Source organism: Microtus pennsylvanicus, chromosome 1 (genome assembly GCF_037038515.1).
Source record: "Microtus pennsylvanicus isolate mMicPen1 chromosome 1, mMicPen1.hap1, whole genome shotgun sequence".
NCBI lineage: Eukaryota > Metazoa > Chordata > Mammalia > Rodentia > Cricetidae > Microtus > Microtus pennsylvanicus.
The window spans coordinates 113599699-113623489 of NC_134579.1; the positions used below are offsets into that span (position 1 = coordinate 113599699).

At 41.4% G+C, this 23791-nt stretch overlaps 1 protein-coding gene across 3 annotated transcripts in view; it reads right to left on the bottom strand.

Moving 5' to 3' along the window:
• Kntc1 (kinetochore associated 1) overlaps positions 1-23791 on the bottom strand; it is a 78124-nt gene that overhangs the window by 25435 nt on the left and 28898 nt on the right. For 2 of the 3 annotated variants that reach the window (XM_075979177.1, XM_075979180.1), the window contains exons 22-43: positions 22743-22886; positions 21877-21933; positions 21684-21785; positions 19924-20043; positions 19683-19826; positions 18987-19085; positions 17809-17912; positions 17571-17670; positions 16704-16838; positions 16020-16139; positions 14713-14785; positions 13926-13993; positions 13061-13341; positions 12247-12419; positions 11609-11706; positions 10816-10954; positions 9449-9505; positions 8588-8751; positions 7438-7542; positions 3705-3833; positions 1374-1490; positions 94-203 (exon numbers count right to left, since the gene is read on the bottom strand). In XM_075979177.1, coding sequence (XP_075835292.1) covers positions 94-203; positions 1374-1490; positions 3705-3833; positions 7438-7542; positions 8588-8751; positions 9449-9505; positions 10816-10954; positions 11609-11706; positions 12247-12419; positions 13061-13341; positions 13926-13993; positions 14713-14785; positions 16020-16139; positions 16704-16838; positions 17571-17670; positions 17809-17912; positions 18987-19085; positions 19683-19826; positions 19924-20043; positions 21684-21785; positions 21877-21933; positions 22743-22886 — 2639 coding nt within the window. The remainder of the gene's footprint in view (positions 1-93; positions 204-1373; positions 1491-3704; positions 3834-7437; positions 7543-8587; positions 8752-9448; positions 9506-10815; positions 10955-11608; positions 11707-12246; positions 12420-13060; positions 13342-13925; positions 13994-14712; positions 14786-16019; positions 16140-16703; positions 16839-17570; positions 17671-17808; positions 17913-18986; positions 19086-19682; positions 19827-19923; positions 20044-21683; positions 21786-21876; positions 21934-22742; positions 22887-23791) is intronic. The other variant, XM_075979183.1, reaches the window with a different exon arrangement.

Below are 23791 nucleotides of genomic sequence, written 5' to 3' on the forward strand. Positions count from 1 at the left end.
TACAGGAACATAGCCTTGACTACTCTCTTACCAAGTGAGGGCTATAAGCTGGCTAAGCCAACAGCATAGATGGCATCAACATTTAAATATTACCTGCAATATTCCAGAATGAGGCTTATGTCCATGTCTGTGTTATTAACAAGAGCTTTGAGGAGGTCTTTCTTGGTGAGGAAATTTTGTCTGAAAGCACACTGAAAAGAAATCTAGAGACAAAGAAGACAAAATGAAAAACACTGAAAAGTATCAGAAATAGGGCAACATTACAACACGCCGCCTTTTTACTTTACTATTATTATTATAAAGACACATTTTCTACGGTTCCTCCAAATTTTATTTCTAAGTTTATTTTCCTATTTATTGTGTGCATGCATGCCTGTTTGTGTGTATGTGTGTGTGCCTGCTGAGCCAGTGTACGGAGGTCAGGATAACTCTCTTACAATGCCGGTTCTAAGGATGAAAAGCTCAGGTCCTTGGGCTTGGTGGTAAGCACCTTTTCCTACTGAGCCATCTGGCTAGCCCTAAATTTGATTTTTAGCATGCTGTTCAGCCAACCACCACTGTGAACCCTGGGGAATCTTTGGCACTTCATCCGGGAAGCCTGGCTGTTAGTGTTAGTGAACTGGCTCCGCTGTTGTACAGGAATCAAGTTTCAAAACACACAGCATTTCAGCAATGTTCGCCTTCCTCATAAATGATTTATTTGTAAATGAAATGTTTTATGTCTCATTTTATACCCCAAACTGGCCTCAAATTCACCACCCTCCTGCTTTAGCTTCCTGAGGACTAGGGTGACAGAATGTATCACTGCTATTCCTTAATATTATTTTTAGCCAAGAAGGGGCAGCAGCATGCATTTGAAATCCCTGCTACAGGAGGCAGAGCAGGAGGATCTGTTTAAACCAAGTCCAAGCCTTGAGCAGCACAGGAAAATCCTACCACCAAAAGAAAACAACAAAAATCTAGTAACTAAGCCCGGGCGGTGGTGGCGCACACCTTTAACCCCAGGACTCGGGAGGCAGAGGCAGGCAGATCTCTGTGGGTTCGAGGCCAGCCTGGTCTACAATAGCTAGTTCCAGGACAGGCTCCAAGAAACACTGTCTCAGAGGGAAAAAAACCTACTAACTAAACAACAGATGATGCAAGGCTTCAGGTAAGTCTGAGAGTATAAATGTCAGTCGGTATCAGACATACATCTATAAAGGAGAGCTAAGCTTTTTCTATCATTATTAAAGGAAATATCAAAAAAGAAATAACACCAAAGACCCCTGTTTTCTTTATAAACCCCAAAGCTACGGTTAATAAGATCTTTGTCTTATAATCTCAGAGTAGATAATCTTCAAGACAGCTTAAATAAAAGCACCATGAATACTTACACCAAGTTTACCAAGACGAATACCCCACTGAGCATCAATACTGATTTCACGGAACCGACGTCCTGTCTCAATATCCTTATAGAGATTTGCCAGCTGAAAGCCCACCAAAGATAATGCCTAAAAAAAGTTAAAACAAGATCAAATAGTACTAGTTCTAATTCATTTTATTTAAAACTCAGAAAGGAGGGGGGAAAATCAAAGCCAGGTCCAGCAGCACCTGTGCAATCCCTACACTGGGGAGGACTGTTGAGAGGTTAAGAGCACCCTGGGCTGGAGAGTGTCAGGACAGACAAGCTACACATAAGACTCTGTTTAAGAACAGAAAACTCATAACCTTAGGCTGAGGACATGGCCCAGCTTGTGTGCACCCTGGGTTCAATCCTGAGTTCCCATATTCCCTAAACCCTATACACTTTTCTGTGACAAGAGTGTAGACCACTACATACTGGTTTGTATGATTAGTACTCCTTTTTAAAAGATTTATTAGCCGGGTGATGGTGGCGCATGCCTTTAATCCCAGCACTAGGGAGGCAGAGGCAGGCGGATCTCTGTGAGTTCGAGACCAGCCTGGTCTACAGAGCTAGTTCAGGACAGGCTCCAAAGCCACAGAGAAACCCTGTCTCAAAAAACCAAAAAATTAAAAAAAAAAAGATTTATTGTGATTTTAAGGATTTTTATTATTACTTCAAATTATGTGTCTCTCTGTATGTATGTGCATCTGTGTACCGGTGCTCAAGGATCCCACAGGCATCAGATTCCCCTGGGCTGGCGTTACAGGGGCTTGTGAGCTGCTCGATGTGGGGGTACTGGGAAACGAATTCCTGAGTTCCGGAAGAGAGGTATGCACTCTTGACCCTTGAGCCACCTTTTCAGCCTGTTTTCTCTATGTGTGTGTGTCTATGTGAGTGTGTGTGTCTATGTGAGTATGTGCCACAGATGTGCAGGTGCCTGCAGATCGTCTGGAGCTAGAGTTAAGACAGCCATGTGCTGCCTGGCATTGCTGCTGGGAACTGAACTTGGTCCTCTGAAAAGCAGCAACTACTCTAACTGCTGAGTCCTCTCTCTAGCAACACCCCCATACAGAGACTTTTGTTGGAGGCAGGGTCTCAGGTAGCCCAAACTAGCCTCCCATTTACTGTGTGTCTGAGGACCCTGAACTTCTGATCCTCTTACCTTTACTTCCCAAGTGCTGTGACTACAGGCATGCACACACTTTGTTAGGTCAGCACTCCCCAGCTGAGCTACATGACTTACCCTCAGTCATTACTTTTACACAGCATCATAGATTTTTGCATGAGACCATAAATTTAGTCTACTTCTTCCTTCACAATAAAAGGATACTTTTAGGCCAACCTGGGTTAACCACAAAATTTCCAAAAAACAAAACAAAACAAAAGCTAAAAAAACAAAAACAAACCAACCAATCAGAATAACTCCAAGATGAGTTATATGGCCTTTAAACCCATCCTACACAAAAGCCTTGCTTTGGGGTTCAGGGTTTCAGAGAAAATACATACATACACACACACACACACACACACACACACACACACACACACACACACACACACATATGTGCCCAGGGCACTTAAATTCCCTGAGACTGAAGTTACAGGCAGTTGTTAGCTGCTAGCTGCCACGAGGATGCTGGGAAAACAGTATCCATGTACATTGGAAGAGCAGCCAGTACTCTGAATTGCTCAGCCATCTCTCCAGTCCCCTTTTTTTCCAGCTTTGTATGCCTCTGCTATCCAAGAGTACTGGAATCAAAGGTGTGCATCACCATGCTTGACCACACATATAGGTTTAAATATTTCATTTTGTTCTTCAAGATAGGATTTCTCTGTGTTTCCTTGGCTATTCTGGAACATGTTCTGTAGATCAGGCTGGCCTCTCAAGTGCTGGGATTAAAGGCAAATGTCACTACACCCAGTTATAGTTATTTTGCTGTTGTTGTTTGTGTTTAGTTTAAGATTAAATTATTTAGTTTTTTAAGAGATATTGCCAGGAGTGGTGGTACACCTTTAAACCCAGCACTAATTACAGACCAGCCTGGTCTACAAATCAAGTTCCAGGACAGTCCGGGCTACACAGAGAAACCCCGTCTCAGAAAAAATAAAGAAAGAAAAAGAAAAAAGGAAGAAAGGAGGCTATGTTAACTCTTTAAGCAACGCTTATCACCAGTGTCATCAGTCAAGCATAAATGGGTCAAGACCATGAGACAGATCACCATTTCTGCTAAACAGCTGAGACTTGCTAGTAAAGTCCTTCACTTTGTCCCCCAAACCATCAACGCGTCAACAGGAGCAGGCTTCCATGCTCAGGGCATACCAGAATTTTGTCGTAGTTCTGCCACGCTTTATCTATGAGCTTCCAGAGGTTCTCAAACACATCCTTTTGAGGTAAGAGAGTGCAGTAAGCCAAGGCCAAGTCCAGATCCACCAGGCGACAGCTAAATACCTGTAGGAGGTAAGCATCATGGGTAAACAGAAGGAAGGCCCCTCGGCTCAACTCCCCCGCTGAGGGCTGAGCCCTCCAGAAAGAGCAGCCTTTCCCAGCCTTTCTGGAGGTAATAGAGAAGCAGCTCTAAGACAGTTGCTAAAGGCACCTTTGGCCAGGACTAGAAATAGAAGGAGAGCCGTCTCAGTGAGCTCTGCAGGACACAGAAGTCTTCTTTCTCTCTCCAACTGATATCAGTCTCTGAAATCACCCGTGAACCCTCCTTTGCCTCCTTAGTTACTGAACCCACATTTTAGCAAGCCAAGAAATCAGAAGAACCAAAACACATCTACCACACCTTCCCATTGGCAAATCTACCTCACCCTCTGGATCTGAACCAATACGGCTGTGAGCTTTGCAACAAAGCCGTGTAGTTCCTGACAGACTGCATGTATGACAGTGGTCCCATAGGATGCTGCTGCTGCAGCCATCTTAGCTCATGGAGGTTTACTCCATGTAGTCTGTACCGCTTCACCTACACGCATCAGTCACCACCTAACAGAATGTCCCTCCCTTTCACACGTCACTGGAGACCATATCCAGCGTCCTCATCTACCTAAGGGCTCGCTCTAACTTACAACTATTTCTCTTTTCTCTGCTCACTCAATGTTCTCTGTCTAAAAACAAAACAAAATAAATGCCAGGATCTGGAGAACTCTAAAGAGAAAGACGCAGTGCTCCACAACGCCACCTCAAAGTATAGGGTCCCAGATTAAGGCTGGGTCAAAGATGATTACTAAAAGCAACACCAGGACTTGGCCTTTAAAAAAAATTTTATATTGATGGACAGTGGTGGTGCACGCCTTTAACCCTAGCACTTGGGAGGCGAAGGCAGAGCGATCTCAGTGAGCTTGAGGCCACCACAAAGTGAGTTTCAGGACAGCCAGAACTGCTACATAGAGAAACCCTGTCTTGGAAAAACAAAACAAAACAAGCCCCCCAAAAAACTATATGTGTGTGTGTGTGTGTGTGTGTGTGTAATCATTTTATGTATGGGTATTTTGTCTGCATGAGTGCATGTACATGGTATGTGTGCAGTACTTGCAGAGGCCAGAAGAGGGCATCAAATCCCCTGGAACTGGAGTTACAGACCCTTGTGAGCTGCCACACAGGTACTTGGAATCATATCCTGGACCTTTCTGCTCTAAACTGCTGAGCAATCTCTTCAGCCCCAAGACTCGGCCCTTTTTAAAAAATGTCCACATAGGAAATGTTAAAGCCTTGCAGACATACCTCTGTAGCAAGAACTCATTGCGTCTCTAGTGGCAGGAAAGCAGCCTCAGCATTCAGATAACAAAGCAGCATGGGTGTTCTAGCAAACCTTTATTTATAAAAGTTAACAGCTGGTAGTCTGCAGGCTCATTAAGTATATGAATTAATCTAGATCTTGTACCAAAACACATGATTGACAAAAGAGACAAAATTAAATTAGAATGTGGGCATTAAATTAGCACAAATCTTTATACCACTGTTAAATTTAGTGATGGAGAAATCTGCACTGTCAGTAAACAAGAGAACATCTTTCTCCAAAGGAGACAAACACTGGATACTTAAGGGTAAGGAGCCTTATATGCTGGGCAGTGGTGGCGCACACCTTTAATACCTGCACTTGGGAGGCAGAGGCAGGTGGAGCTCTGTGAGTCTGAGACCAGCCTGGTCTATAAAGTGAAGTTCTAGTATAACCAAGGCTATGGAGAGAGACTCTATCTCAAAACAATCCTCCAAAAGAACCTTATGTATGATGAGGGAAAAAACTATTACAAATAATAGAAAAAAGAAAGCTTGCCATTAAGTAACATATCAATAAAGAGTGTGCTGTAATGCCTTGTATTATCATTACACTTTTCTGAACTTTTAAAGCATCAGCACATTTGGAAGTGTGAACACTCATGTGCATATGTGTGCATGAGGTCAGAGGGAACTCAGAATGCCCTTCCTTAGGTGTCACTTTTTTTTTTCTCCTTTAAATAGGGTCTCTCGTTGGCCTTCAATTCTCTGATTCAGCTAGCCTGGCCAGCCAGAGCCATCGCTATGTGGGGTTAGGGAACACGTGACCTCAGGTAACATGTGGAGGTTAGAGGAGAACTCTGTGGAACTGGTTCTTTCCTTCTACCATTATTTGGGTTCCAAGGCTCAAACTCAGGTTGTCATGTTTGCATGGCTATAACCTTTACCCACTGTGCTACTCTGACAGTCCTCAAAGCTTCTTTTTAAAGTAATCTGACAGAGCTGGGCATGGTAAGGAGTACCAGTGTTGGGAAGGCAATATAGCTTGGGCTGTCCCGTGTTTCAGTCTTGTCTGGGAGGCTTACTAATTAATCTGACTAATATATTGAACCCAAGTGCCCAATACAAAAACAATAATCCTTCCCCCCCAAAAGGCTCTTAGAATGTCTTAAAAATTAAAGATTTGCATCTGCCTATGATGCCAGCCCAGAGAGGCAGGAGAACCAGAAGTTCAAGGTCACCTTTGGCTATACATTGAATTCAAATTTGAGACTAACTTGTGCCATACAGTACCCTGTTTCAAAGTGGAATTTTTTTAATTTTTATTTTATCTTATGTACATTGGCGTTTTGCCTGTGTGTATGTCTGTGTGAGGGTATCAGAATCTCTAGAACTGGAGTTACAGACAGTCTTGAGCTGCCACATAGGTACCAGGAATTGATCCTCTGGAAGAGCAGCCAGTGCTCTTAACCACGGAGCCATCTCGCCAGCCCTAGGAAATATTTTTTTTTAAGACTAATAAATTAGAATTCCTGAAAAGATATCCTGGCATAGAAATAGAAACCATAAGTAAAGATTTTTAATATCCTTTAGTCCATTAAAAATAACAAAAAAGTAGCCGGGCGGTGGTGGCGCACGCCTTTAATCCCAGCACTCGGGAGGTAGAGGCAGGCGGATCTCTGTGAGTTCAAGGCCAGCCTGGATTACAAGAGCTAGTTCCAGGACAGGAATCAAAAGCTACGGAGAAACCCTGTCTCGAAAATCCAAAAAAACAAAAAACAAAAAAGGGGCTGGAGAGATGGCTCCGTGGTTAAGAGCACTGATTGCTCTTCCAAAGGATCTGGGTTCAATTCCCAACATCCACATGGCAGTTCAAAACTGTCTGAAGATCCAGTTGCAGGAGATCGGACACCTTCACATCAATGCACATTAAATAAACCATAAAAAATATTAGGAAAAAAGAAACCAAAAAAACAAAAATCATGTGCCTGGCAGTGGTGGTGCACACCTTTAATCCCAGCACTCTGGATGCAGAGGCAGGGGGATCTCTGTGAATTCGAGGCCAGCCTGGTCTACAAGAGCTAGTTCCAGGACAGGCTCCAAAGCTACAGAGAAACCTTGTCTCGAAAAACCAAAAAAAAAAAAAATTAAGGGGAAGAAATGGACAGGATTCATTACAATTTCATTCATGTTCAATAAAATACCATTCACATAAACTACAAAACAACATAGCAACAATGTATGGCAGTCACACGGGCTCTTGCAGCTTCTGAACGGAAAAACACATCAAATGCTACATGACTGGCTCAAAACAAACCAACCAACCATAAATACTCACTTTCTGCAGGAGTGTCGTGGTACTTCCTCTAATAAATGTGGTAGACTTTTCTTTCAGTTCCATAACAATTTGCCTTGAGGTCATCAATGTGTTCTCACCAAGTAACTTTCAGAAAAGAACAGAAAAACCTTTAGGTCCAATTTGATGTACTATTCTGAAAATTGTACTTGAGAGACAAAGGCAGGTACATATTTGTAAGTTCAAGGTCAGCCTGGACAGCAAGATATTCTGCCAAAAAATCCTCAAACAAACAACAACAATAATAAATGCCTGCAACAACAACAACAACAAAAAACCAAAACCACAGCAGACAAATGCTGTGCTGAGGCTAGAATGAGGAATCACCAGCTGAACCTAAAACTTTGACTAATAGTTTCCACATGGCCAGTTCTGAAGCTCAGCGTTTGCAAAGTGGAGAATTTAAGGCTACTAACAAAAATGTGTGCAAATGTCCTGGGATCTTAGCAGATGTTCAACAAATGTATCTTGCAGTTAACAAATAATCATCAATGTCTTTGCAATTGTAGAACTCTAAAATAACTCTAAAGCCATTTCTGACAAATTCTGAGCTCTCTCGGTCTCAGCAGTAATGCTTCCCCCTCCCCACCTGGGAACCAAGGACCTAACAGCTATTGAAATGTTGGGAACTTTCCATTTCCCTGAGTCTTTGTGAATGTTCTCCAGGAATTGGGGCAAGATAACCCTTAAGATGTTGACTCAGTTCCTGAACAATTACCCACACACGTATGTTTTGACTCAGCCCCTGGGAAATGGGGTCAAAGTGACCTCTCACCTCATCTGCTCTGGCAACTGCTCTCCAGCCAATTATTGGTAATAGCCCTTTTGAATAAGCCAATCATAATAGTCAAAGAACAACCTCCAGACACCCCCTTACTTCTGTGGCTTTTTCCTTTAAAAATAGCCTGTACCAGCTATTCGGGGTCTCTGGGCTTCCCGAATGCTGAGACCCTATCATGACAGAATTAATAAAATCCTCATGCTTTTACATCAGCTGTGGTGTGAGAGATGGTCTCTGGGGGTGACTCCTCCTCGATGTTTGGACTCTAGGGTCCAACACAATGAAGCCAACAGGAGATTGGCTTGCCAGAGCTTTTGACACTAGTCAAATCATTTATTATTAAAGCTGTACCTTTTCACTCAAATTGATACTCATGACGTTTGACATAGAGTGCTGCAGGCAGGTACCAAAGGAACCAACCACGAACCTCAGGGCCAGCTCCCACTGACTGGATTCTTGAAGGTTCTGGAGCAGAGTAGAGATGGAACTTACAATGGGGAGAATAAGGCTGTCTCCTACAAAGTGAGAAGATGATTTTTTAATAGTTGCAGACTTCTTTGGGGGTCAGAAGAGGATGTCAAGGTGGTGATGCACACCTTTAATCCCAGCAATCAGGAGGCAGAGGCAGGCAGATCTCTGTGAGTTCAAGGCCAGCCTGGTCTACAAGAGTTAGCTCCAGGACAGGCTCCAAAGCTACAGAGAAACCCCCAACACACACAAAGAAGAGGGTGTCAGAGTGAACTGCAGTTACAGGGTTGTGAGCCTCTGGATGGGTGCTGGAAAATTGAACCTGGGTCCTCTGTAAGAGCCACCCCCCCCCTTTTTTTTAAATAATGATCATTGTGGGAAATTGCTCTCAGGGATGGCCTACTTCCTCAAAGAGGAAACAGCTGTAAAGATCATTCCCAAAGTCTTGTGAAAGAGTTAACACATGACTGTTAACAAGATTAACACTAGATAGGAAAATAAATCCAGTTGGTCATAATATCCATTTTTTTAAGTTTAGATGCTTAAATTATTGGCAGGTAAAGATAAATCACATAATTCTCTGACCTCTGAAAATTTAACAGTGAAATTATTAAACAATTGCATCAAGAATTTTATGACAAATTCATATTCAAAATTTCAGTATGTATGAATTTATGCTTTATCTTGGCATTTGCATATTAGTAAAATTATATTATAATATTACACATTTCTAATTGTAAATACCTTTGCTAGTAGAACAGTATGGCAAACTTGTAGAATCCAAAGGATGTCTTTTGCTTTCTACAAAAGAGAAAAAGAAATGAACTAAGACTAAATAACATAACGCTTACAAAGCACCAAACTCAGCTATTATTGAAACTGTAAACACCAATGTTGTAAAGCAGCAATTGCTTTAAGAAGCAAAACAAATTACAAATTACAAAACTCAGAGCTGAGCATGCCTGAAATCTCAGCACTTAGGGAGCAGAAAGGTTGCAAGTCTGAGGCAAGCCTGGGCTATACGGTGATATACCATCACAAAACAAACCCAAAAAACTAAAACCAACCAACCTAACAAACTAATTAACTAGCTAATTAACAAGAAACCTTAAACTACACATCCAGAATGCTCAGATAAACATGCAACCTAATAAGCAGCACCATGATCATGAACTAAAACTTTTTACCCAGAAGCTCTTCATAGCCTTCTAAAGTCACGACCCAGGCATGGTGATTTGAATGAGAAATTTCCCTCATTGACTTGGGTATGAGACTTCTTGGTCCTTAGTAAATGGTGCTGTTTGGGAAAGTTGAGCAGGTACAGCCTTTCTGGAGGAAGTCAGCCACTGGAGGCAGGCTTTGAATGTCTAAAACCAAGCATGTGTGTGTGTGTGTGTGTGTGTGTGTGTGTGTGTGTGTGTGTGTATGTGTATGTGTATGTATATGTATATATGTATACGTATATATATATTTTTGTTCTCTGTGCTTCATGGCTGCTTCTGAAGACATGAGTTCTTAGCTTTCTTTCTTTCTTTCTTTCTTTCTTTCTTTCTTTCTTTCTTTCTTTCTTCTTTCTCTCTCTCTCTTTCTTTCTTTGTTTTTTTTTTCGAGACAGGGTTTCCCTGTAGTTCTAGAGACTGTCCTGGAACTAGCTCTTGTAGACCAGGCTGGCCTTGAACTCACAGAGATCCACCTGCCTCTGCCTCCCGAGTGCTGGGATTAAAGGCGTGCACCACCGCCGCCTGGCCAAGTTACCATTCCTGCCACTTGCTGCCATGCCAGACTCTTTATTCTCTGGCAAAAATAACTGTATGCCAAAGTAAACCCCGGCTACCATAAATTGCTTTTGGTCTTAATGTTTTATCACAGCAACAGAAAGTGACTTATCTACCATCCCAAAGGGTACCGACTACCCTGACTTTGAATACCATGGCTTAGTGTGAACCCATTTTTTTCTTACATAAATGAAATCATATGCAGTATGCATTCTGTTGCGCTTGAATCCTTAACATATAAATTTATCTTATTGGATATAGTTCTGGTTCCAAGCATCTATAGCTCCAGTGTTCGTAACGCAAAAATAAATAGAAAATGATACAAGAGAGACTTACCTTCAATGGGTACCACTGAGGAAATCAGCTCATAGATGAGTGGCAGCACCACCTGCGACTCAAGAACAATTCCATCTTCACTGAAGAAGTCACTGTAGGACCACTCTTCATATGGATCCTTGTGTGTCCCAAAAGTGGCCTAAACAGCAAACCACACAGAGCAGACAGCAGTGGGTACACTGCAACACACACACCCTTCACCAACTGAGTAAGGGAGTCAGGTATAATGTTTTTATTAATTTTAATTATTTGGAGGTCTGTATGTACTCATGTGAAAGCCAGAGTGCTGGATTAACTGGAGCTGGAATTGCAGACCACTGTGAGCTCCCTGTGGTGGGCTCTTCCAACTGAAAGCGTGGGGGATGTGTGTGGGCTCTCTGTAAATGGTACACAGCTTTGGATGAGGGATTTTAGTATCCACAGATCCTGGTTGTCTGAGGGGAGGGACAGAACTGGAACCAATTTCTTCTGTGCATACTAAGAGAAAGTTATATTCTAGCATTCCTTTCTTTTTGGTGACCTTGCAAAAATATCACTTTGAATAAACCCCAAGAAAGGGTCAATATCCAGAGAGGCCCTATATTTCAAAAACCAGTTCAAATCAAAATAAACAACTATGCCTGGGAAAGAGAATTGGCTCCACAGCTTTTTTGAGGATGGGTTTCTAGAGGAGAGTAAAAAAAAAAGTAAGCGGGATATTGGTAATTCTGTGAACTGTGCAAGTGATATGAAGTGTCACATGTCGGGCCAGCAGCAGCTTGGCTTATGGAAGTAAAACTCTGAAGTGACTTACTTTCGTCAGAATTCCATGGTCATCCATCTGGCATTGTCTGGAGAGCTCCACAGCGGTTAAAGTGTATTTACTTAGTTCTAAAGCATCCAGCAAAATATCTGAAAGTGAACAGGATCATCAATCCTATCTTATTCCTTTAGAATAATGAAAACAACTTTCTTATAATGACCATTTAAAATCCCCAGGAAGGCCAAAAGGTAGATAGCAAGCTCACCATGTAGCTTTGACTAATGTAAATACAGCTCATGTCTGCACTTAAGCTTACAAAAAAAAAAGGAAAAGGAAAAAGAAAAAAAGCTTGCCTGAAAGAGATCAGTGTGGGGAGGCTGGGAATGCCATGACCATACAGAAGCAAATGCCATAAGTAGTAAGAAATCACAGTATTAAAGGGTTTGGGGATTGACTGACTGGTTGCCAGATTGGTAGCTCAGGCTAGCCTTGGGCTGACGATCCTCCTGTCTCTCACACACCCAAGGGAACAACTTGGTTGTTAATGTTTTAAAACTATATATAGTATCCTAGTGTAAGAAAGAGAAGCTGTCTCTTGTGTGGTTTCTAGAATGCAGTTATCACAGACAGTGTGTGGAAGATATGGGTACAATAACCCGGAGAGTATGAAGATCTATACAGCTTGTCACCTGTACTGCAGAGGGTAGCAGCATGGCACGCGAGATCATGTATCTCAGAAGGAAGATTTAGTCCTACTGGCGCTGTCATTGGGACATCATTAGCCAACATATGACAAAGCTTCTGACACACCAGAAACAGCAATCTCCCCGTGTCAGCATTGCAGTAATACTTAAGTAAGTCTCTGGAGAGGGAAGAAGTGTGGGGAGTTAGGATTCAGATCAAAACCACACACATTTGTGCCTCTTGCATTCGTATCTAACCACTAACAGCAACACATAAAGTCCTCAAGGCTTTCTCATGGGGGCTGAGAGACAGCCCAGCACTTAAAGGGTACTTGTTGCTCTTGCAAAAGATCCGGGTTCCGTTCTTAGCACTCCCATGCATAGTGGCTCACAACCATCTGTAACTCCGGTCCCGGGTGATTTGACACTGTCTTCTGAGCTCTAAGGGCACTAAACATGCACGTGGTGCACATACATACACACATACATATCAAAACACTCATAAAACCATTAAAACAACAACACCAACAAAGAACTTTTTCGTGGTACAAAGTGTGATCCATTTTCAAAGTACTTTAGTTACCCTTAAGGATCAAGGCACAGGAGCCAACATTTAACAGTCATGTGACCAACTAAGCAGGGTCTATCTTCCTTCCATACCACTATTTTTAGACAAAGAGGCTCCAAAACAGGCTCTCAGGAAACCAATAATCACTTTTGTGAAAACAAAAGTAACCCTGGCCCTATGCTTATCAGTGACAGAAAGGACAGAACAAAAGTCATTTTCTGAAAAACTGCAAGGCGGAGACTCCAGTGTCACCTGCATTTGCTCAGTGCCGCTCCCACCTTCCCATCCTTTAAGGCTCTCAAGGCCAGTTCTTCCTCCAGCTCTTGTGCAGACACCTGCAGGGCCAGTGCCTGTCTGTGCAGCTTTGACCTGATGCTCAGATCCTCCCCCGTGGCCGGGGTGGGCCCAGGGGGTCCCCTGAGTTTAGGCTCAGCCTGTGCATCTTCATGTGCCTTAATATACTGTTCTCGAAGACTAGCTACCAGGGTGCTGTTGCTGTAATCTTCAAATGGAAGGAAGACCTCAAAGTTCTCCTGCATCAAAGTGAGACAAAGCCCCAAGTTTACTCAGTGTTAAAACCCAGCATTGAGTTTCACCCTCTCCTTGAGAAATTATTCACTTATAAATTAGGAATTTAAGATTTTTATGGCTCAACACTAAAAGTTAGGAAAATAAAAAAACATAATTATGGAGAATGGTTTCTCAATTTTAGCACTCTTGACATTTGGGTCCAGATTTTGTGCTGTAGGAAGCATTGTAAAAGAGGGGAGGCTTAACTATTAATTTTGGATAATTCTACTCTGGAGAGTTGTGCTGTCTTATGGGTACAGACTTTCAGCTCTGAGTGTGAAAAAAACAGGTGATGATTGCAAAGCATTGTGAATGTAATTAATGCCACAGAAATGAAGGCAGAAAATCAGAATGGATCATTTTGTTATATGTATTTTATATACTTTTAAGAAACTAGGAAAATAATATACCAAAACTATCAACTAATTCTGTACAATACATGAATTACATCTCAATAAAGTTGCTGAGAAAGAACCAGTATGTCACAGTCCCTGAAAGCTGAACACACTAAGGTCCGTTACACTGACTGGGTACGTAATATCTTTACCTGTAAGCTTGCAATCACTTTAAATTGTTTCAAGAACTCTTCAGATTCATCCTTCTTCTGTAGATTGTCTGTAATTAGATTTTTAAAAGTCACAGCAGATGTACAAATTCTCATATGCTATAATTTGATTCTCCCAGAATGTCATGGTAACAGGAGGCCGGACTTAAAGTTATCTGAATGAGTTAATCTAGTTATGAATCAATAGATTATTTCAAGAGTGAAACCTGAAATGAGAAACTTCTTTCAGCAGGTAGAATAGGGAAGTTTAAGAGTTATAATAAAATGGGAGGGGCTGGAAAGGTGAATTGGTAGTTAAGAGCATGCCCTGCTCTTCCAGAGGACCAGAGTTCAAGTCCCAGCACACACATCAGATAGCTCAAGGGTCTAACTTCTCGGTCAATATGAACACACACACATATACCCACACAAAAGACACATATACACACAGTTAAAAATAATAAAATAAAAAGAATGGCAAGTCTTCTGAAACAAATTTAGCCCCTCTCCTCGAAGAGTGTTACTTTCTCAACTGTTTTAAGTCCATGTTTAAATAGGTGAGATTTCTCCCCTTCTTATCGCCAACAGATACACCAGGTATCTTAACAATGAAAGCTTACCAAAACAGGTAAACAGAAAGTAAGTCAACTTTATATGCTGCTGTCTGACTAATTAAAAACAAAAAGATTAGATTTTTCATATGGAAAAATGGGTAAAATTAGACAACCACAGCCTTGGTAAGCTTTGGGGACAAAAGCCAAGTGGAGGAACAGAGGGGTAGGGAAACTACCTTTCTGGATATCACACAGGATTTTGAGAATATCCACCGATGTCTTCGTCACAGACATTCTCCAGGCCTTGTCCTAAAACGTGCAAAGTGAAGTCTACTTCTTTACTGATCACTTCAGTTGGACACATAAAACACACATAACAACCATGGCCTCACGGGCTGGGGAATAACGAGAGAGGATTTCCTAGCACACCTTCGGTATGAGTTTCATCCTCAGTACTACCAAAGAACCAAAACAAAACAATATAAAAGTAGCAAACAAATAACCAACCAAGGAATCAGAAAAATAATAAAATAAGTGATTGAGGAATATATGTAGCTCTGGTCAGGCGGCTGCAAGGCGAAGGAGACGCACCAATACGGACTTCAGAAATACCAGGAAAGATGTGCTGACCCAGAGTCTCCGGGCTACGCTGTAACTGGCAGACCTTTCTTGTTGAGTCACGCTAAAGCGTTGCAAACTTTCTCCAGTGAAAACAATATAAAGGCTAATAAATAGCTAGGTAATCAGGATGAGTAAATAATTAGGCTTTCAGCAATTACTTTAGAAGAATTAACAACACAGAGAAGAAAAAAAAACTGGACTGAAAGACAAAAAGGGATGTGGGATGGAGAGTCAGTCAGTAACAGAGGACACTGCAGACACTGTACTCACCAGAACCACACACATAGAATACCAGTGGCAGAACAAAACAGGTTTGAGTTGAGGCTCTGCTACTTTTTAATAAAGTCAGTTAAAAGCTCATGTTCTACATTTAATCTACAATAGGATCTACTTACCAAATTTATGTGAAAAAGAAGGAGACAATTAATTTAAAGCTGGGAGGCATTTCTTAAGGTTTAAATCCAACTATTCTGGTAAATTTTTTTGTGGAGATGAGGGCAGGGGAAGGGTCTTACTATGTAGTCAAGGCTGGTTTGGAACTCACTGGAAATGAGCAGGACGGTGACCTCTGGTCTCTTATCGCTAAAGAAATGACTGGCTCTACTGAGAGCATGCTCAGCTTCAATGACTTTTTATTTTCAGATTGATTGATTGATTATGTATGCAGTGTCCTGCCTGCATGTATGTCTCTACACCAGAAGAGGGCACCAGATCTCATTACAGTTGGTTGTGAGCCACCATGTAGTTCCTGGGAATTGAACTCTGGAAGACCAGTCAGTGCTCATAACCTCTGAGCCACCTCTCCAGCCACAATTTCTTTTGAAACAAGGACTTATAAGGAACTGGAATTCAAGGTTCTTGTCCTACCTCCCTTGCAGATTTCCAAGTGTGCACCAACAGCACATCTCAGTGAAACCCTCACCTCTTCAGAACAGTCTGGCTCTTCTTGCAATGCCAGTCGAGCCCAAATGATGACTCTTTCTGCAGTTTTTTCAGCTTCAACAGGAGGCAGCGACCTCAGTAGCAGGAGGCAGTCATCCGCCTGTGAACAGGGTTAATAAAAAAGGAAATAAACATCTGGTCCTCACAAGGAATAGTTTGTATATCGCTCTTTCTTTTCTACTTGAAAGTGAGAAGAAATTTCTCATCTGCACTGTCCAGTGTGAGGACATGGGCTCAATTAGCAGAATGGGAAACAAGATGAAAAGATACTTTGAAAAATAAGATTAGTTTAATATTTTTTAAAATCTGAGGGCTGGAGCTGAGTATCAACCCTAACCCTTATCCTAACCTTAACCCTTAGTGGTGGTGCACACCTTTAATCCCAGCACTTGGGAGGCAGAAGCAGGTGAATCTCTGACTCTGAGGCTAGACTGGTCTACAGAGTGAGCTCTAGGACAGGCTCCAAAGCTACTGAGAAACCCTGCCTAGGAAAACCAAGAAAAAAATTACACACACACACACACACACACATACACACACACACACAATGTTTTCATGTTGATATAGCTTATTTATTTCATTTTGTGAAAGTAGTTTGGACAGTTTAGATTCTGTAAAGATTTAGTTAACAAAGCAGCCCCATGACAATCTAAAACTTCCAAACCTGTTCTCTGTCAATCAGATCAATAATTCTTAGACTGTAGATTTCATCATCAGACAGCCTGTATCCCTGGGCCACTTTCAGAGCATCTTCCAAAGAAGATGGGATATCTTGCTTGAGAATGTATCGGACCACCCTCTGAAAGAGATAACATGTATTTCTTAACATGAAGACTCATAAAACTCAGAAACCATTTGCTTATGAAAGCAAAATACCTTAAATATTTTTAAAATGTAGCAAAAAAAACCTAAACTGGACCTAAGGTTAAAACATGATTTATGGGGCCAGCAAGATAGGTCAGTGGGGAAAGGACTTGCTGCCAAGTCAGAGAGCCTGGTTCACTCTATAAAACCTACATGCTAGAAAGAGAACCAACTGCTCTGAGTTTTCATGGCACACATGTGACCCACTCCCATAAAATAAATCTAGCTCTGTTAACTTTTTAAATATGAAAATCTTTTTTTGTTTTGTTTTGTTTTTAGAGACAGGGTTTCAAATCCAGGACATTGTGCGTGCTAGGCAAGTGATCTACTGCTGAGCTCATGCCCGATCCTTTGAAGACTTTGCTTTTTAAGACTTTAAAAAAAGTAGAGCTATGGTAGCACATGCCTTTAATCCCAGCACTCGGGAGGCAGAGGCAGGCGGATCTCTGTGAGTTTGAGGTCAGCCTGGTCTACAAGAGCTAGTTCCAGGACAGGCTCCAAAGCTACAGTGAAACCCTGTCTCAAAAAGAAAGAAAGAAAGAAAGAAAGAAAGAAAGAAAGAAAGAAAGAAAGAAAGAAAGAAAGAAAGAGAGAGAAAATCTTCAGTCACCTCCCATGCTGCTCTAGAATTACAAGAACAGAGAGGAATAAACCAACTCGCACTTACCATTATTTCCTTGTTCAAGAGATTCACCTCTCGTATTCCATAACCTCGCAAAAGTTTCTTCATCTCCATTAGTTTGTAACTTTCCTGCAATAATTTGACCCTAAACAAAATGTTTAATAACAAACTGGTATTAATATGACTATGAAAAACAGTCAAGGGTAAACCTAACTGGCTGCCAACTCAAAGCTTGAAGCTGGTGCAGGGCACGGACACGTCCTTTAGTGTTCTGCAAACTTACTTGGGGTGGTTCATTTCCAGGTGCTGTTTCACCAGCTGCTCCACGGCTGCACTCCAGGGAACCACAGCCTTGTACATGATCTTCAGCACAGCGTCAAAGATGAGCTACAAAGAGAGCAGTCAACAGGAACAATGACCACTTCTTGGACGCACCTCTCATGTAAGGGATGGGCACTGCAGACATCAGGTATGGGTAGAGTGAGAGCATCCACGTGCAAAACATATATTTCCTTCAATTGTTACACACAAGGAACAATTTCAGAAGCTGGAGAGATGGCTCAGCGGATAAGAGTACTTGTGTCCCCTGCAGAGGACCTGAGTTCAGTTTCCAGAGCCCAATCAGGTAGCTCACAACCACCTGTTAACTCCAGTTCCAGAAGATCCAACACCCTTGTCTCACTTCAACAGACAACAGGCACAGATACAGTACACAAACAAAACAGACCATTAATACACAAAATAAAATAAATAAACCTAAAAACAAAACCTAGCAGTCCTGTTATTCAGAAAAGTACCTAGGATGTTGTTAGTGAACATCTGCAGAGTTCTTGTGCTCCACTGTCTCCATACTTCAGAGTAGCATCCATAATTCATATATAATCTTTCAGTTTTTGAGAATTTTATGCATACATACAATGTATTTTGGTCACGTCCACCCCCATTTACCTCCTCCAACCCCCCCCCCAACTCACAAGGATCTTAACTTCATGTCTTCTCTCTCTCTAAACCATAGTCAATCAGGGCTGCTCTTATATTTTAAATAATTAATTACTTACCTATCTTTTATTGCTCTCCCAAGCCCAGGCTTCATACATGACTTACCATCCTGGGCTGGGACTATGAGCACACGAGTCCCTGCCTTATAATGAGAACTAATGACAGTGGGAGATGGCTGGAAAGCTCGGCACCAAAGAGTTTCATTTCTGAGTAATCCCAGCTCCTGAACAGAGAGGCATCCAATAGACCACAGAAATTCTTTTGGTTTTGGGTGCATTTTCATCTTATTCTCCATAATCAAGGGAAATAGTATGGTTTTGTCTTTTTGTTTTTACAGTCTACAAAAAAATTTCACTAACAAATACTTGTCACTTTTATGACCAAAAAATAGCTTAAGAGTCAATGTTCAAAAGGAACCTTGTTACTCCAAACAGGAAAACCCAACAGTCAGTGTTTGCTTACGTCTGTGTCAGTCAAGCATCCTATCACTGCCATGGCCTTCGCTTCCCATGCTGTGTCAAAGAGTGTCGCTGACTTTGAGCTACACCTCTTTAGTAAATCCTAGGAAAGAGAAACATACATGTTTTCAAATATCAGAAACTCTCAGTTTGCATGTGGTGGCGCACACCTTTAATGAGACAGACCAAGGGTGGACTCCGGAAGCCTGATCCTTAGCACCTCCTGTTCGAGCCCAGTATGTATTGAGCTTCTACTCCTAATACCTCACACTAGTCCTCTGGGAAAAGTCCTACTGTTTTCTTTTTCTTTTTGAGATGGGACCTCATTGTGCTGCCTAGCTGGTTTCGAACTTGTGGCCTTGAGTGACCCTCCCATTTCAGTCTCTCTAATAAGAAGGAGGTTCTCCGATGGTTAATAGTAGAATTAGCTTACATTCTTGATCAATTCAGCTGCCTCATAGGTGCTAGTGGTAAAGCCAGGCATTCCTTACAGAGTCAAGCATTTACATGATCAAGTACTGCACAGAATTCAGAAACAGATAAAGGCACTTGCGACCTGAATTAGATGGCCAGGACCCATGTGGAGGAAGGAGAGAACTGAGTCTCTTATGTTGTTCTTGACCTTCACACATGCACCATGTCTGTGAGTACACAGACACACACTAAAAAATGAATACTTAAAAAGCTAAAAAAAAATCACCTCTATATAAAGCAAAAGAAGCTCTTCCTCTTGCAAACTGTGTTCCCGCATGTAAACTCTCACAGACTTCTCAAGGACAGAGGGGATCAGCTCTGGCGCAGAGACCCTGTCAAACATCCGGAACACTATGGTGGTCGTATTTTCCTGGAGACAAGACAGGGAAGACAGTGTAAATGATGCAGAGTCTGGCCACAAGTGGATACAAAAAAACAAAAGGGTGCTGCAGAGTGTGGAACTCTACCTTCTCAAACTCAGAGAGGGCCAGTTTGCAGTTGTATATCTTATGCAGGGTGATCAGCTCCTGCAACTTGTTTACTAGTATCTGTAACTGTTGGACTTCCTCTGTGTTTTGATATTCTTTCTAAAACAAAAGCATTAACTTCATTAAGGATACAAAAGTATGATTGAGAAACACAGTCAAACTTATTTCAAAGAAATAAGTACTGGCCACAAGTAGACAGAAGAGGAAACCAGAATCTAAAATTTACTTCTTTAGAAAAATTTGAGAATTGCCACCAGGAGGGCAATTGTTTCAAAACCCAAATATAAACTCTCTCCCTCTCTGTCTCTGAGAGAAAGGATCACATATGGTACAGGCTGGCCTTGAACAAGATACATAGCCAAGGATATCTTTGAATTTCTGAGCCTTCTGCTGGTATCTTCCACACCCTGATATTACAGGTATGCACCAATGTACCCAGTTTCATGGTGCTTGGGACCCACCCAGGGCTTCATGCATGTTTAACAAGCACTATGCCAATCAAGCTACAAGTTAGCCATCATAATACATAAAAAAAAAAAAAATCACTTTTGTCTGGGGCTAAAGTGGTGTGGGACAATGGTCTGTATTCTGTCAATTATATTTTAAATAAACACTGATTGGCCAATAAACAGGCAGGAAGTATAGAAGGGACAACCAGACAGGAAGTAGAAGTGGGTCAAGGAGAACAGGAGAATTTGGGGAAGAAGGAAGTCCTAGTCTGCAGTCCTGACCCAGCCACAGAAGAAGCAAGATGTGACTGCCTCACTGAATAAGGTACTGAGCCATGTGGCTAACGTAGGCAAGAATAATGGACTAATATAAGTTATAAGAATTAATAAGGGGGGCTGGAGAGATGGCTCAGAGGTCAAGAGCACTGCTGATCTTCCAAAGATCCTGAGTTCAATTCCCAGCACCCACATGGGAGCTCACAACCATCTATAATGAGATCTTGTGCCCTCTTCTGGCCTGCAGTCATACATGCAGGCAGAACACTGTATACATAATAAATAAATAATTTTTTAAAAAGTTAATAAGAAGCCTGAGCTAATGGGCCAATCAGTTTATAACTAATGTAGACCTCTGTGTGATTTCTTTGGGACTTAACAATTATGGGAACCGGGCAGGACAGAAAACTCAATCAATACTAAAGTACAGAAAACTTCACAAGAGAGATTTTATTGTACACATTTCCTACTATAATTCATGCTTTATTGTTTGACCCAATAGTAATGCAGCTCACCTCCAGAACTACATTTCTGACGGTGATTCCCCTCTGGCCGTGCTTTTTAGTGCTGTGATGCCCAGAGAAAACTCAGAGCCTCATCCAGGAGACAAAGGCCACATCTACATCCCACTACTACTTTTTCAGATTGACAGGAGGTCCCATTTTTTTCTACATCAGAAGGCTTCCTGATTTAAAAAAAAGTAAAAGAAGCAGATACGACTGCTACAGACCCATTCTTATCCGCAATTTTTAGTCTTTTAAAGAATTCGAAGATGCTACATTTGAAAAAAAAAATCCCAATTCTATCACTAAGAATGTCTTCATATATTTCTATTCTGCTGGCTCAGTGTCGACGGACTGCACTGAAACAGGCTGCAGTTGCAATAGAAACAACAGAAAGGAAGAAAGGATTTTTCCTTCAGTGGGCTGACACAATGGCATGCTTTTCTACACACAGGCAAATCCTCTGCCATGGTGTCATGATTTCACCATGAAATTTGTCTCGACAACATACCAAGGAAATCCAGAGCCAAGAAGATGCAAATCCAACTTTCTCTGTTTTTTCAGCTGTGAAGAACACTTCTGCTAGCTGAAGTCCATTTTCAGGCCAGTTTGCCTTTTAAAAATATAAAAGACCATTAAAAATCAAGTATGAAGCTGCTGCGAGGGAGCAAATATCATTTTCATGTTTAATACACAATTATTACCTTATCAATCAACTCTAAGTTCCTGGATGCTTGTTCCAACCATTTTGCAAGAATGTTCTGAAATAGAGACATCACTTAAAAGAAATTGTCAATAAATCATCACACCCACAAAAATTTCTATAATCAGTTTTTAAGAATATTTTAAAAATATATGCCTGTTGGTGGTGGTACACGCCTTTAATCCTAGCACTCGGGAGGCAGAGGCAGGCGGATCTCTGTGAGTTCGAGGACAACCTGGTCTACAAGAGCTAGTTCCAGGACAAGCTCCAAAGCCAAAGAGAAACCCTGTCTCGAAAAACCAAAACCAAACAAAAAAAAAAAAAAAAAAGAATTTTTCAAAAATGTATGTGAGTGCATGTGTGTGGCTGAGGTAGAGGGCATCAGAGCTCTGGAGCTGGACCTGCAGGTGATTGTGAGGCATAAAATGTTAGTACTGACAACTAAACACAGGTCTTCTGAAAGAGTACAATGTACTCTTGAGTCTTAAGCACTGAGCCATCTCTCCAAACCTATAATCATCTCTTATAAGTTATTTATCAGTTACACACACAGCTGGACACTGAACCCAAGACCTCAAACATGCTAGCATGCTAATCAGTATTCTACCAGCACCACCACCACCATTTTTGCTTCTTTTTGAGTCAGAGCCACACTTTGTAGCTCATGCTGGCCTGAAACCTGCTATGTAATTGCTATGTAGACTAGACTCAAATTCCTAGCAGTCCTTCTACTGCAGCTTCTCAAGGGCAGAGGTCAGAAGTGCACACCACTACATCCAGCTCTATCAACTTTTCACAGGGGTTCCTCAGTAATCTAATATGAAGTATTAAGCTAAATCTTTAAGGATGGAAATACAAGAAACTCACTTGTCCTTCAGGCACAATCCTTCTCACAAATGGGATCACATCATCTTTAAACCACGAACAAAGTTCTTCCAAGGAGACTTGTGTAGAAATAGAGTTCAGCAAGTTCTCCAGCATTTTCACGTCAAACTTGCTTTCAAAGTCAGCCTAAATTATAGAATCAGAAATTAAGACTTGCTGACAGATTTAAACGAATACCCCCCAAAGTGGAAAGACCTGCTTGATCCTTGGGGACAAATAAAAACAAGGACATAGATGCATGAAAATGCCTTGACAAAACCCATCACTTTGCATGCTAACTGAAGCAAATTATTTTCTTAAAAAATTTTAAAGCCATTTCAAAGAACATACTACTGATTTTTTTGTTCATTTGTTTGAGATAGGGTCCATCTGTGTAGGCCTGCCTGTCCTGGAACTCACTCTGTACACCAGGCTGGTCTCGAACTCAGAGATCCTTCTGCCTCTGCCTTCTGAGTGTTGGGGTTACAGGTATGTGCCACTGCTGTCTGGTGATGTTACTGATTTAATAATGAATGATAAAGGTACTTTATACAAACAATTCAAATGGGGGGTCCACAACTCATTAAATATTATATTAATAAGTAGTAGATAATAAAAACACAAGGAAACAAAAGAGATTGTATCCTAAGAAAAATACAACTGGAGATAATAATACAAATACTAATAAGAATTTCCATTAGTGGCAAAACACACTACCTTTTCAGTCTAAATATTATGTTAATATCACTCAACAAAAGGGGATTTGGATAAACAGCCTATCTATCTGTGGATGAGATGGGGTCTATACATAGTTTCAGGTTCAGTCTGGCCTGAAACTCCTAGACTAAGTAATCCTCCTCCTTCAGCATACAGATATGTGCTACTGCACATCGTCCTCAAATAAACACCTTTAATGAGTATTCCTTGACCACAATCCAAATAGTAGAAATGTCTTTACCATATCGGCAGAAGCATGATATTAATAAAGCACTTAATAAAAATACTGCTAACTGAGGAACAACTCAGAGCTGATCAGACTCTGAAGCTAGATA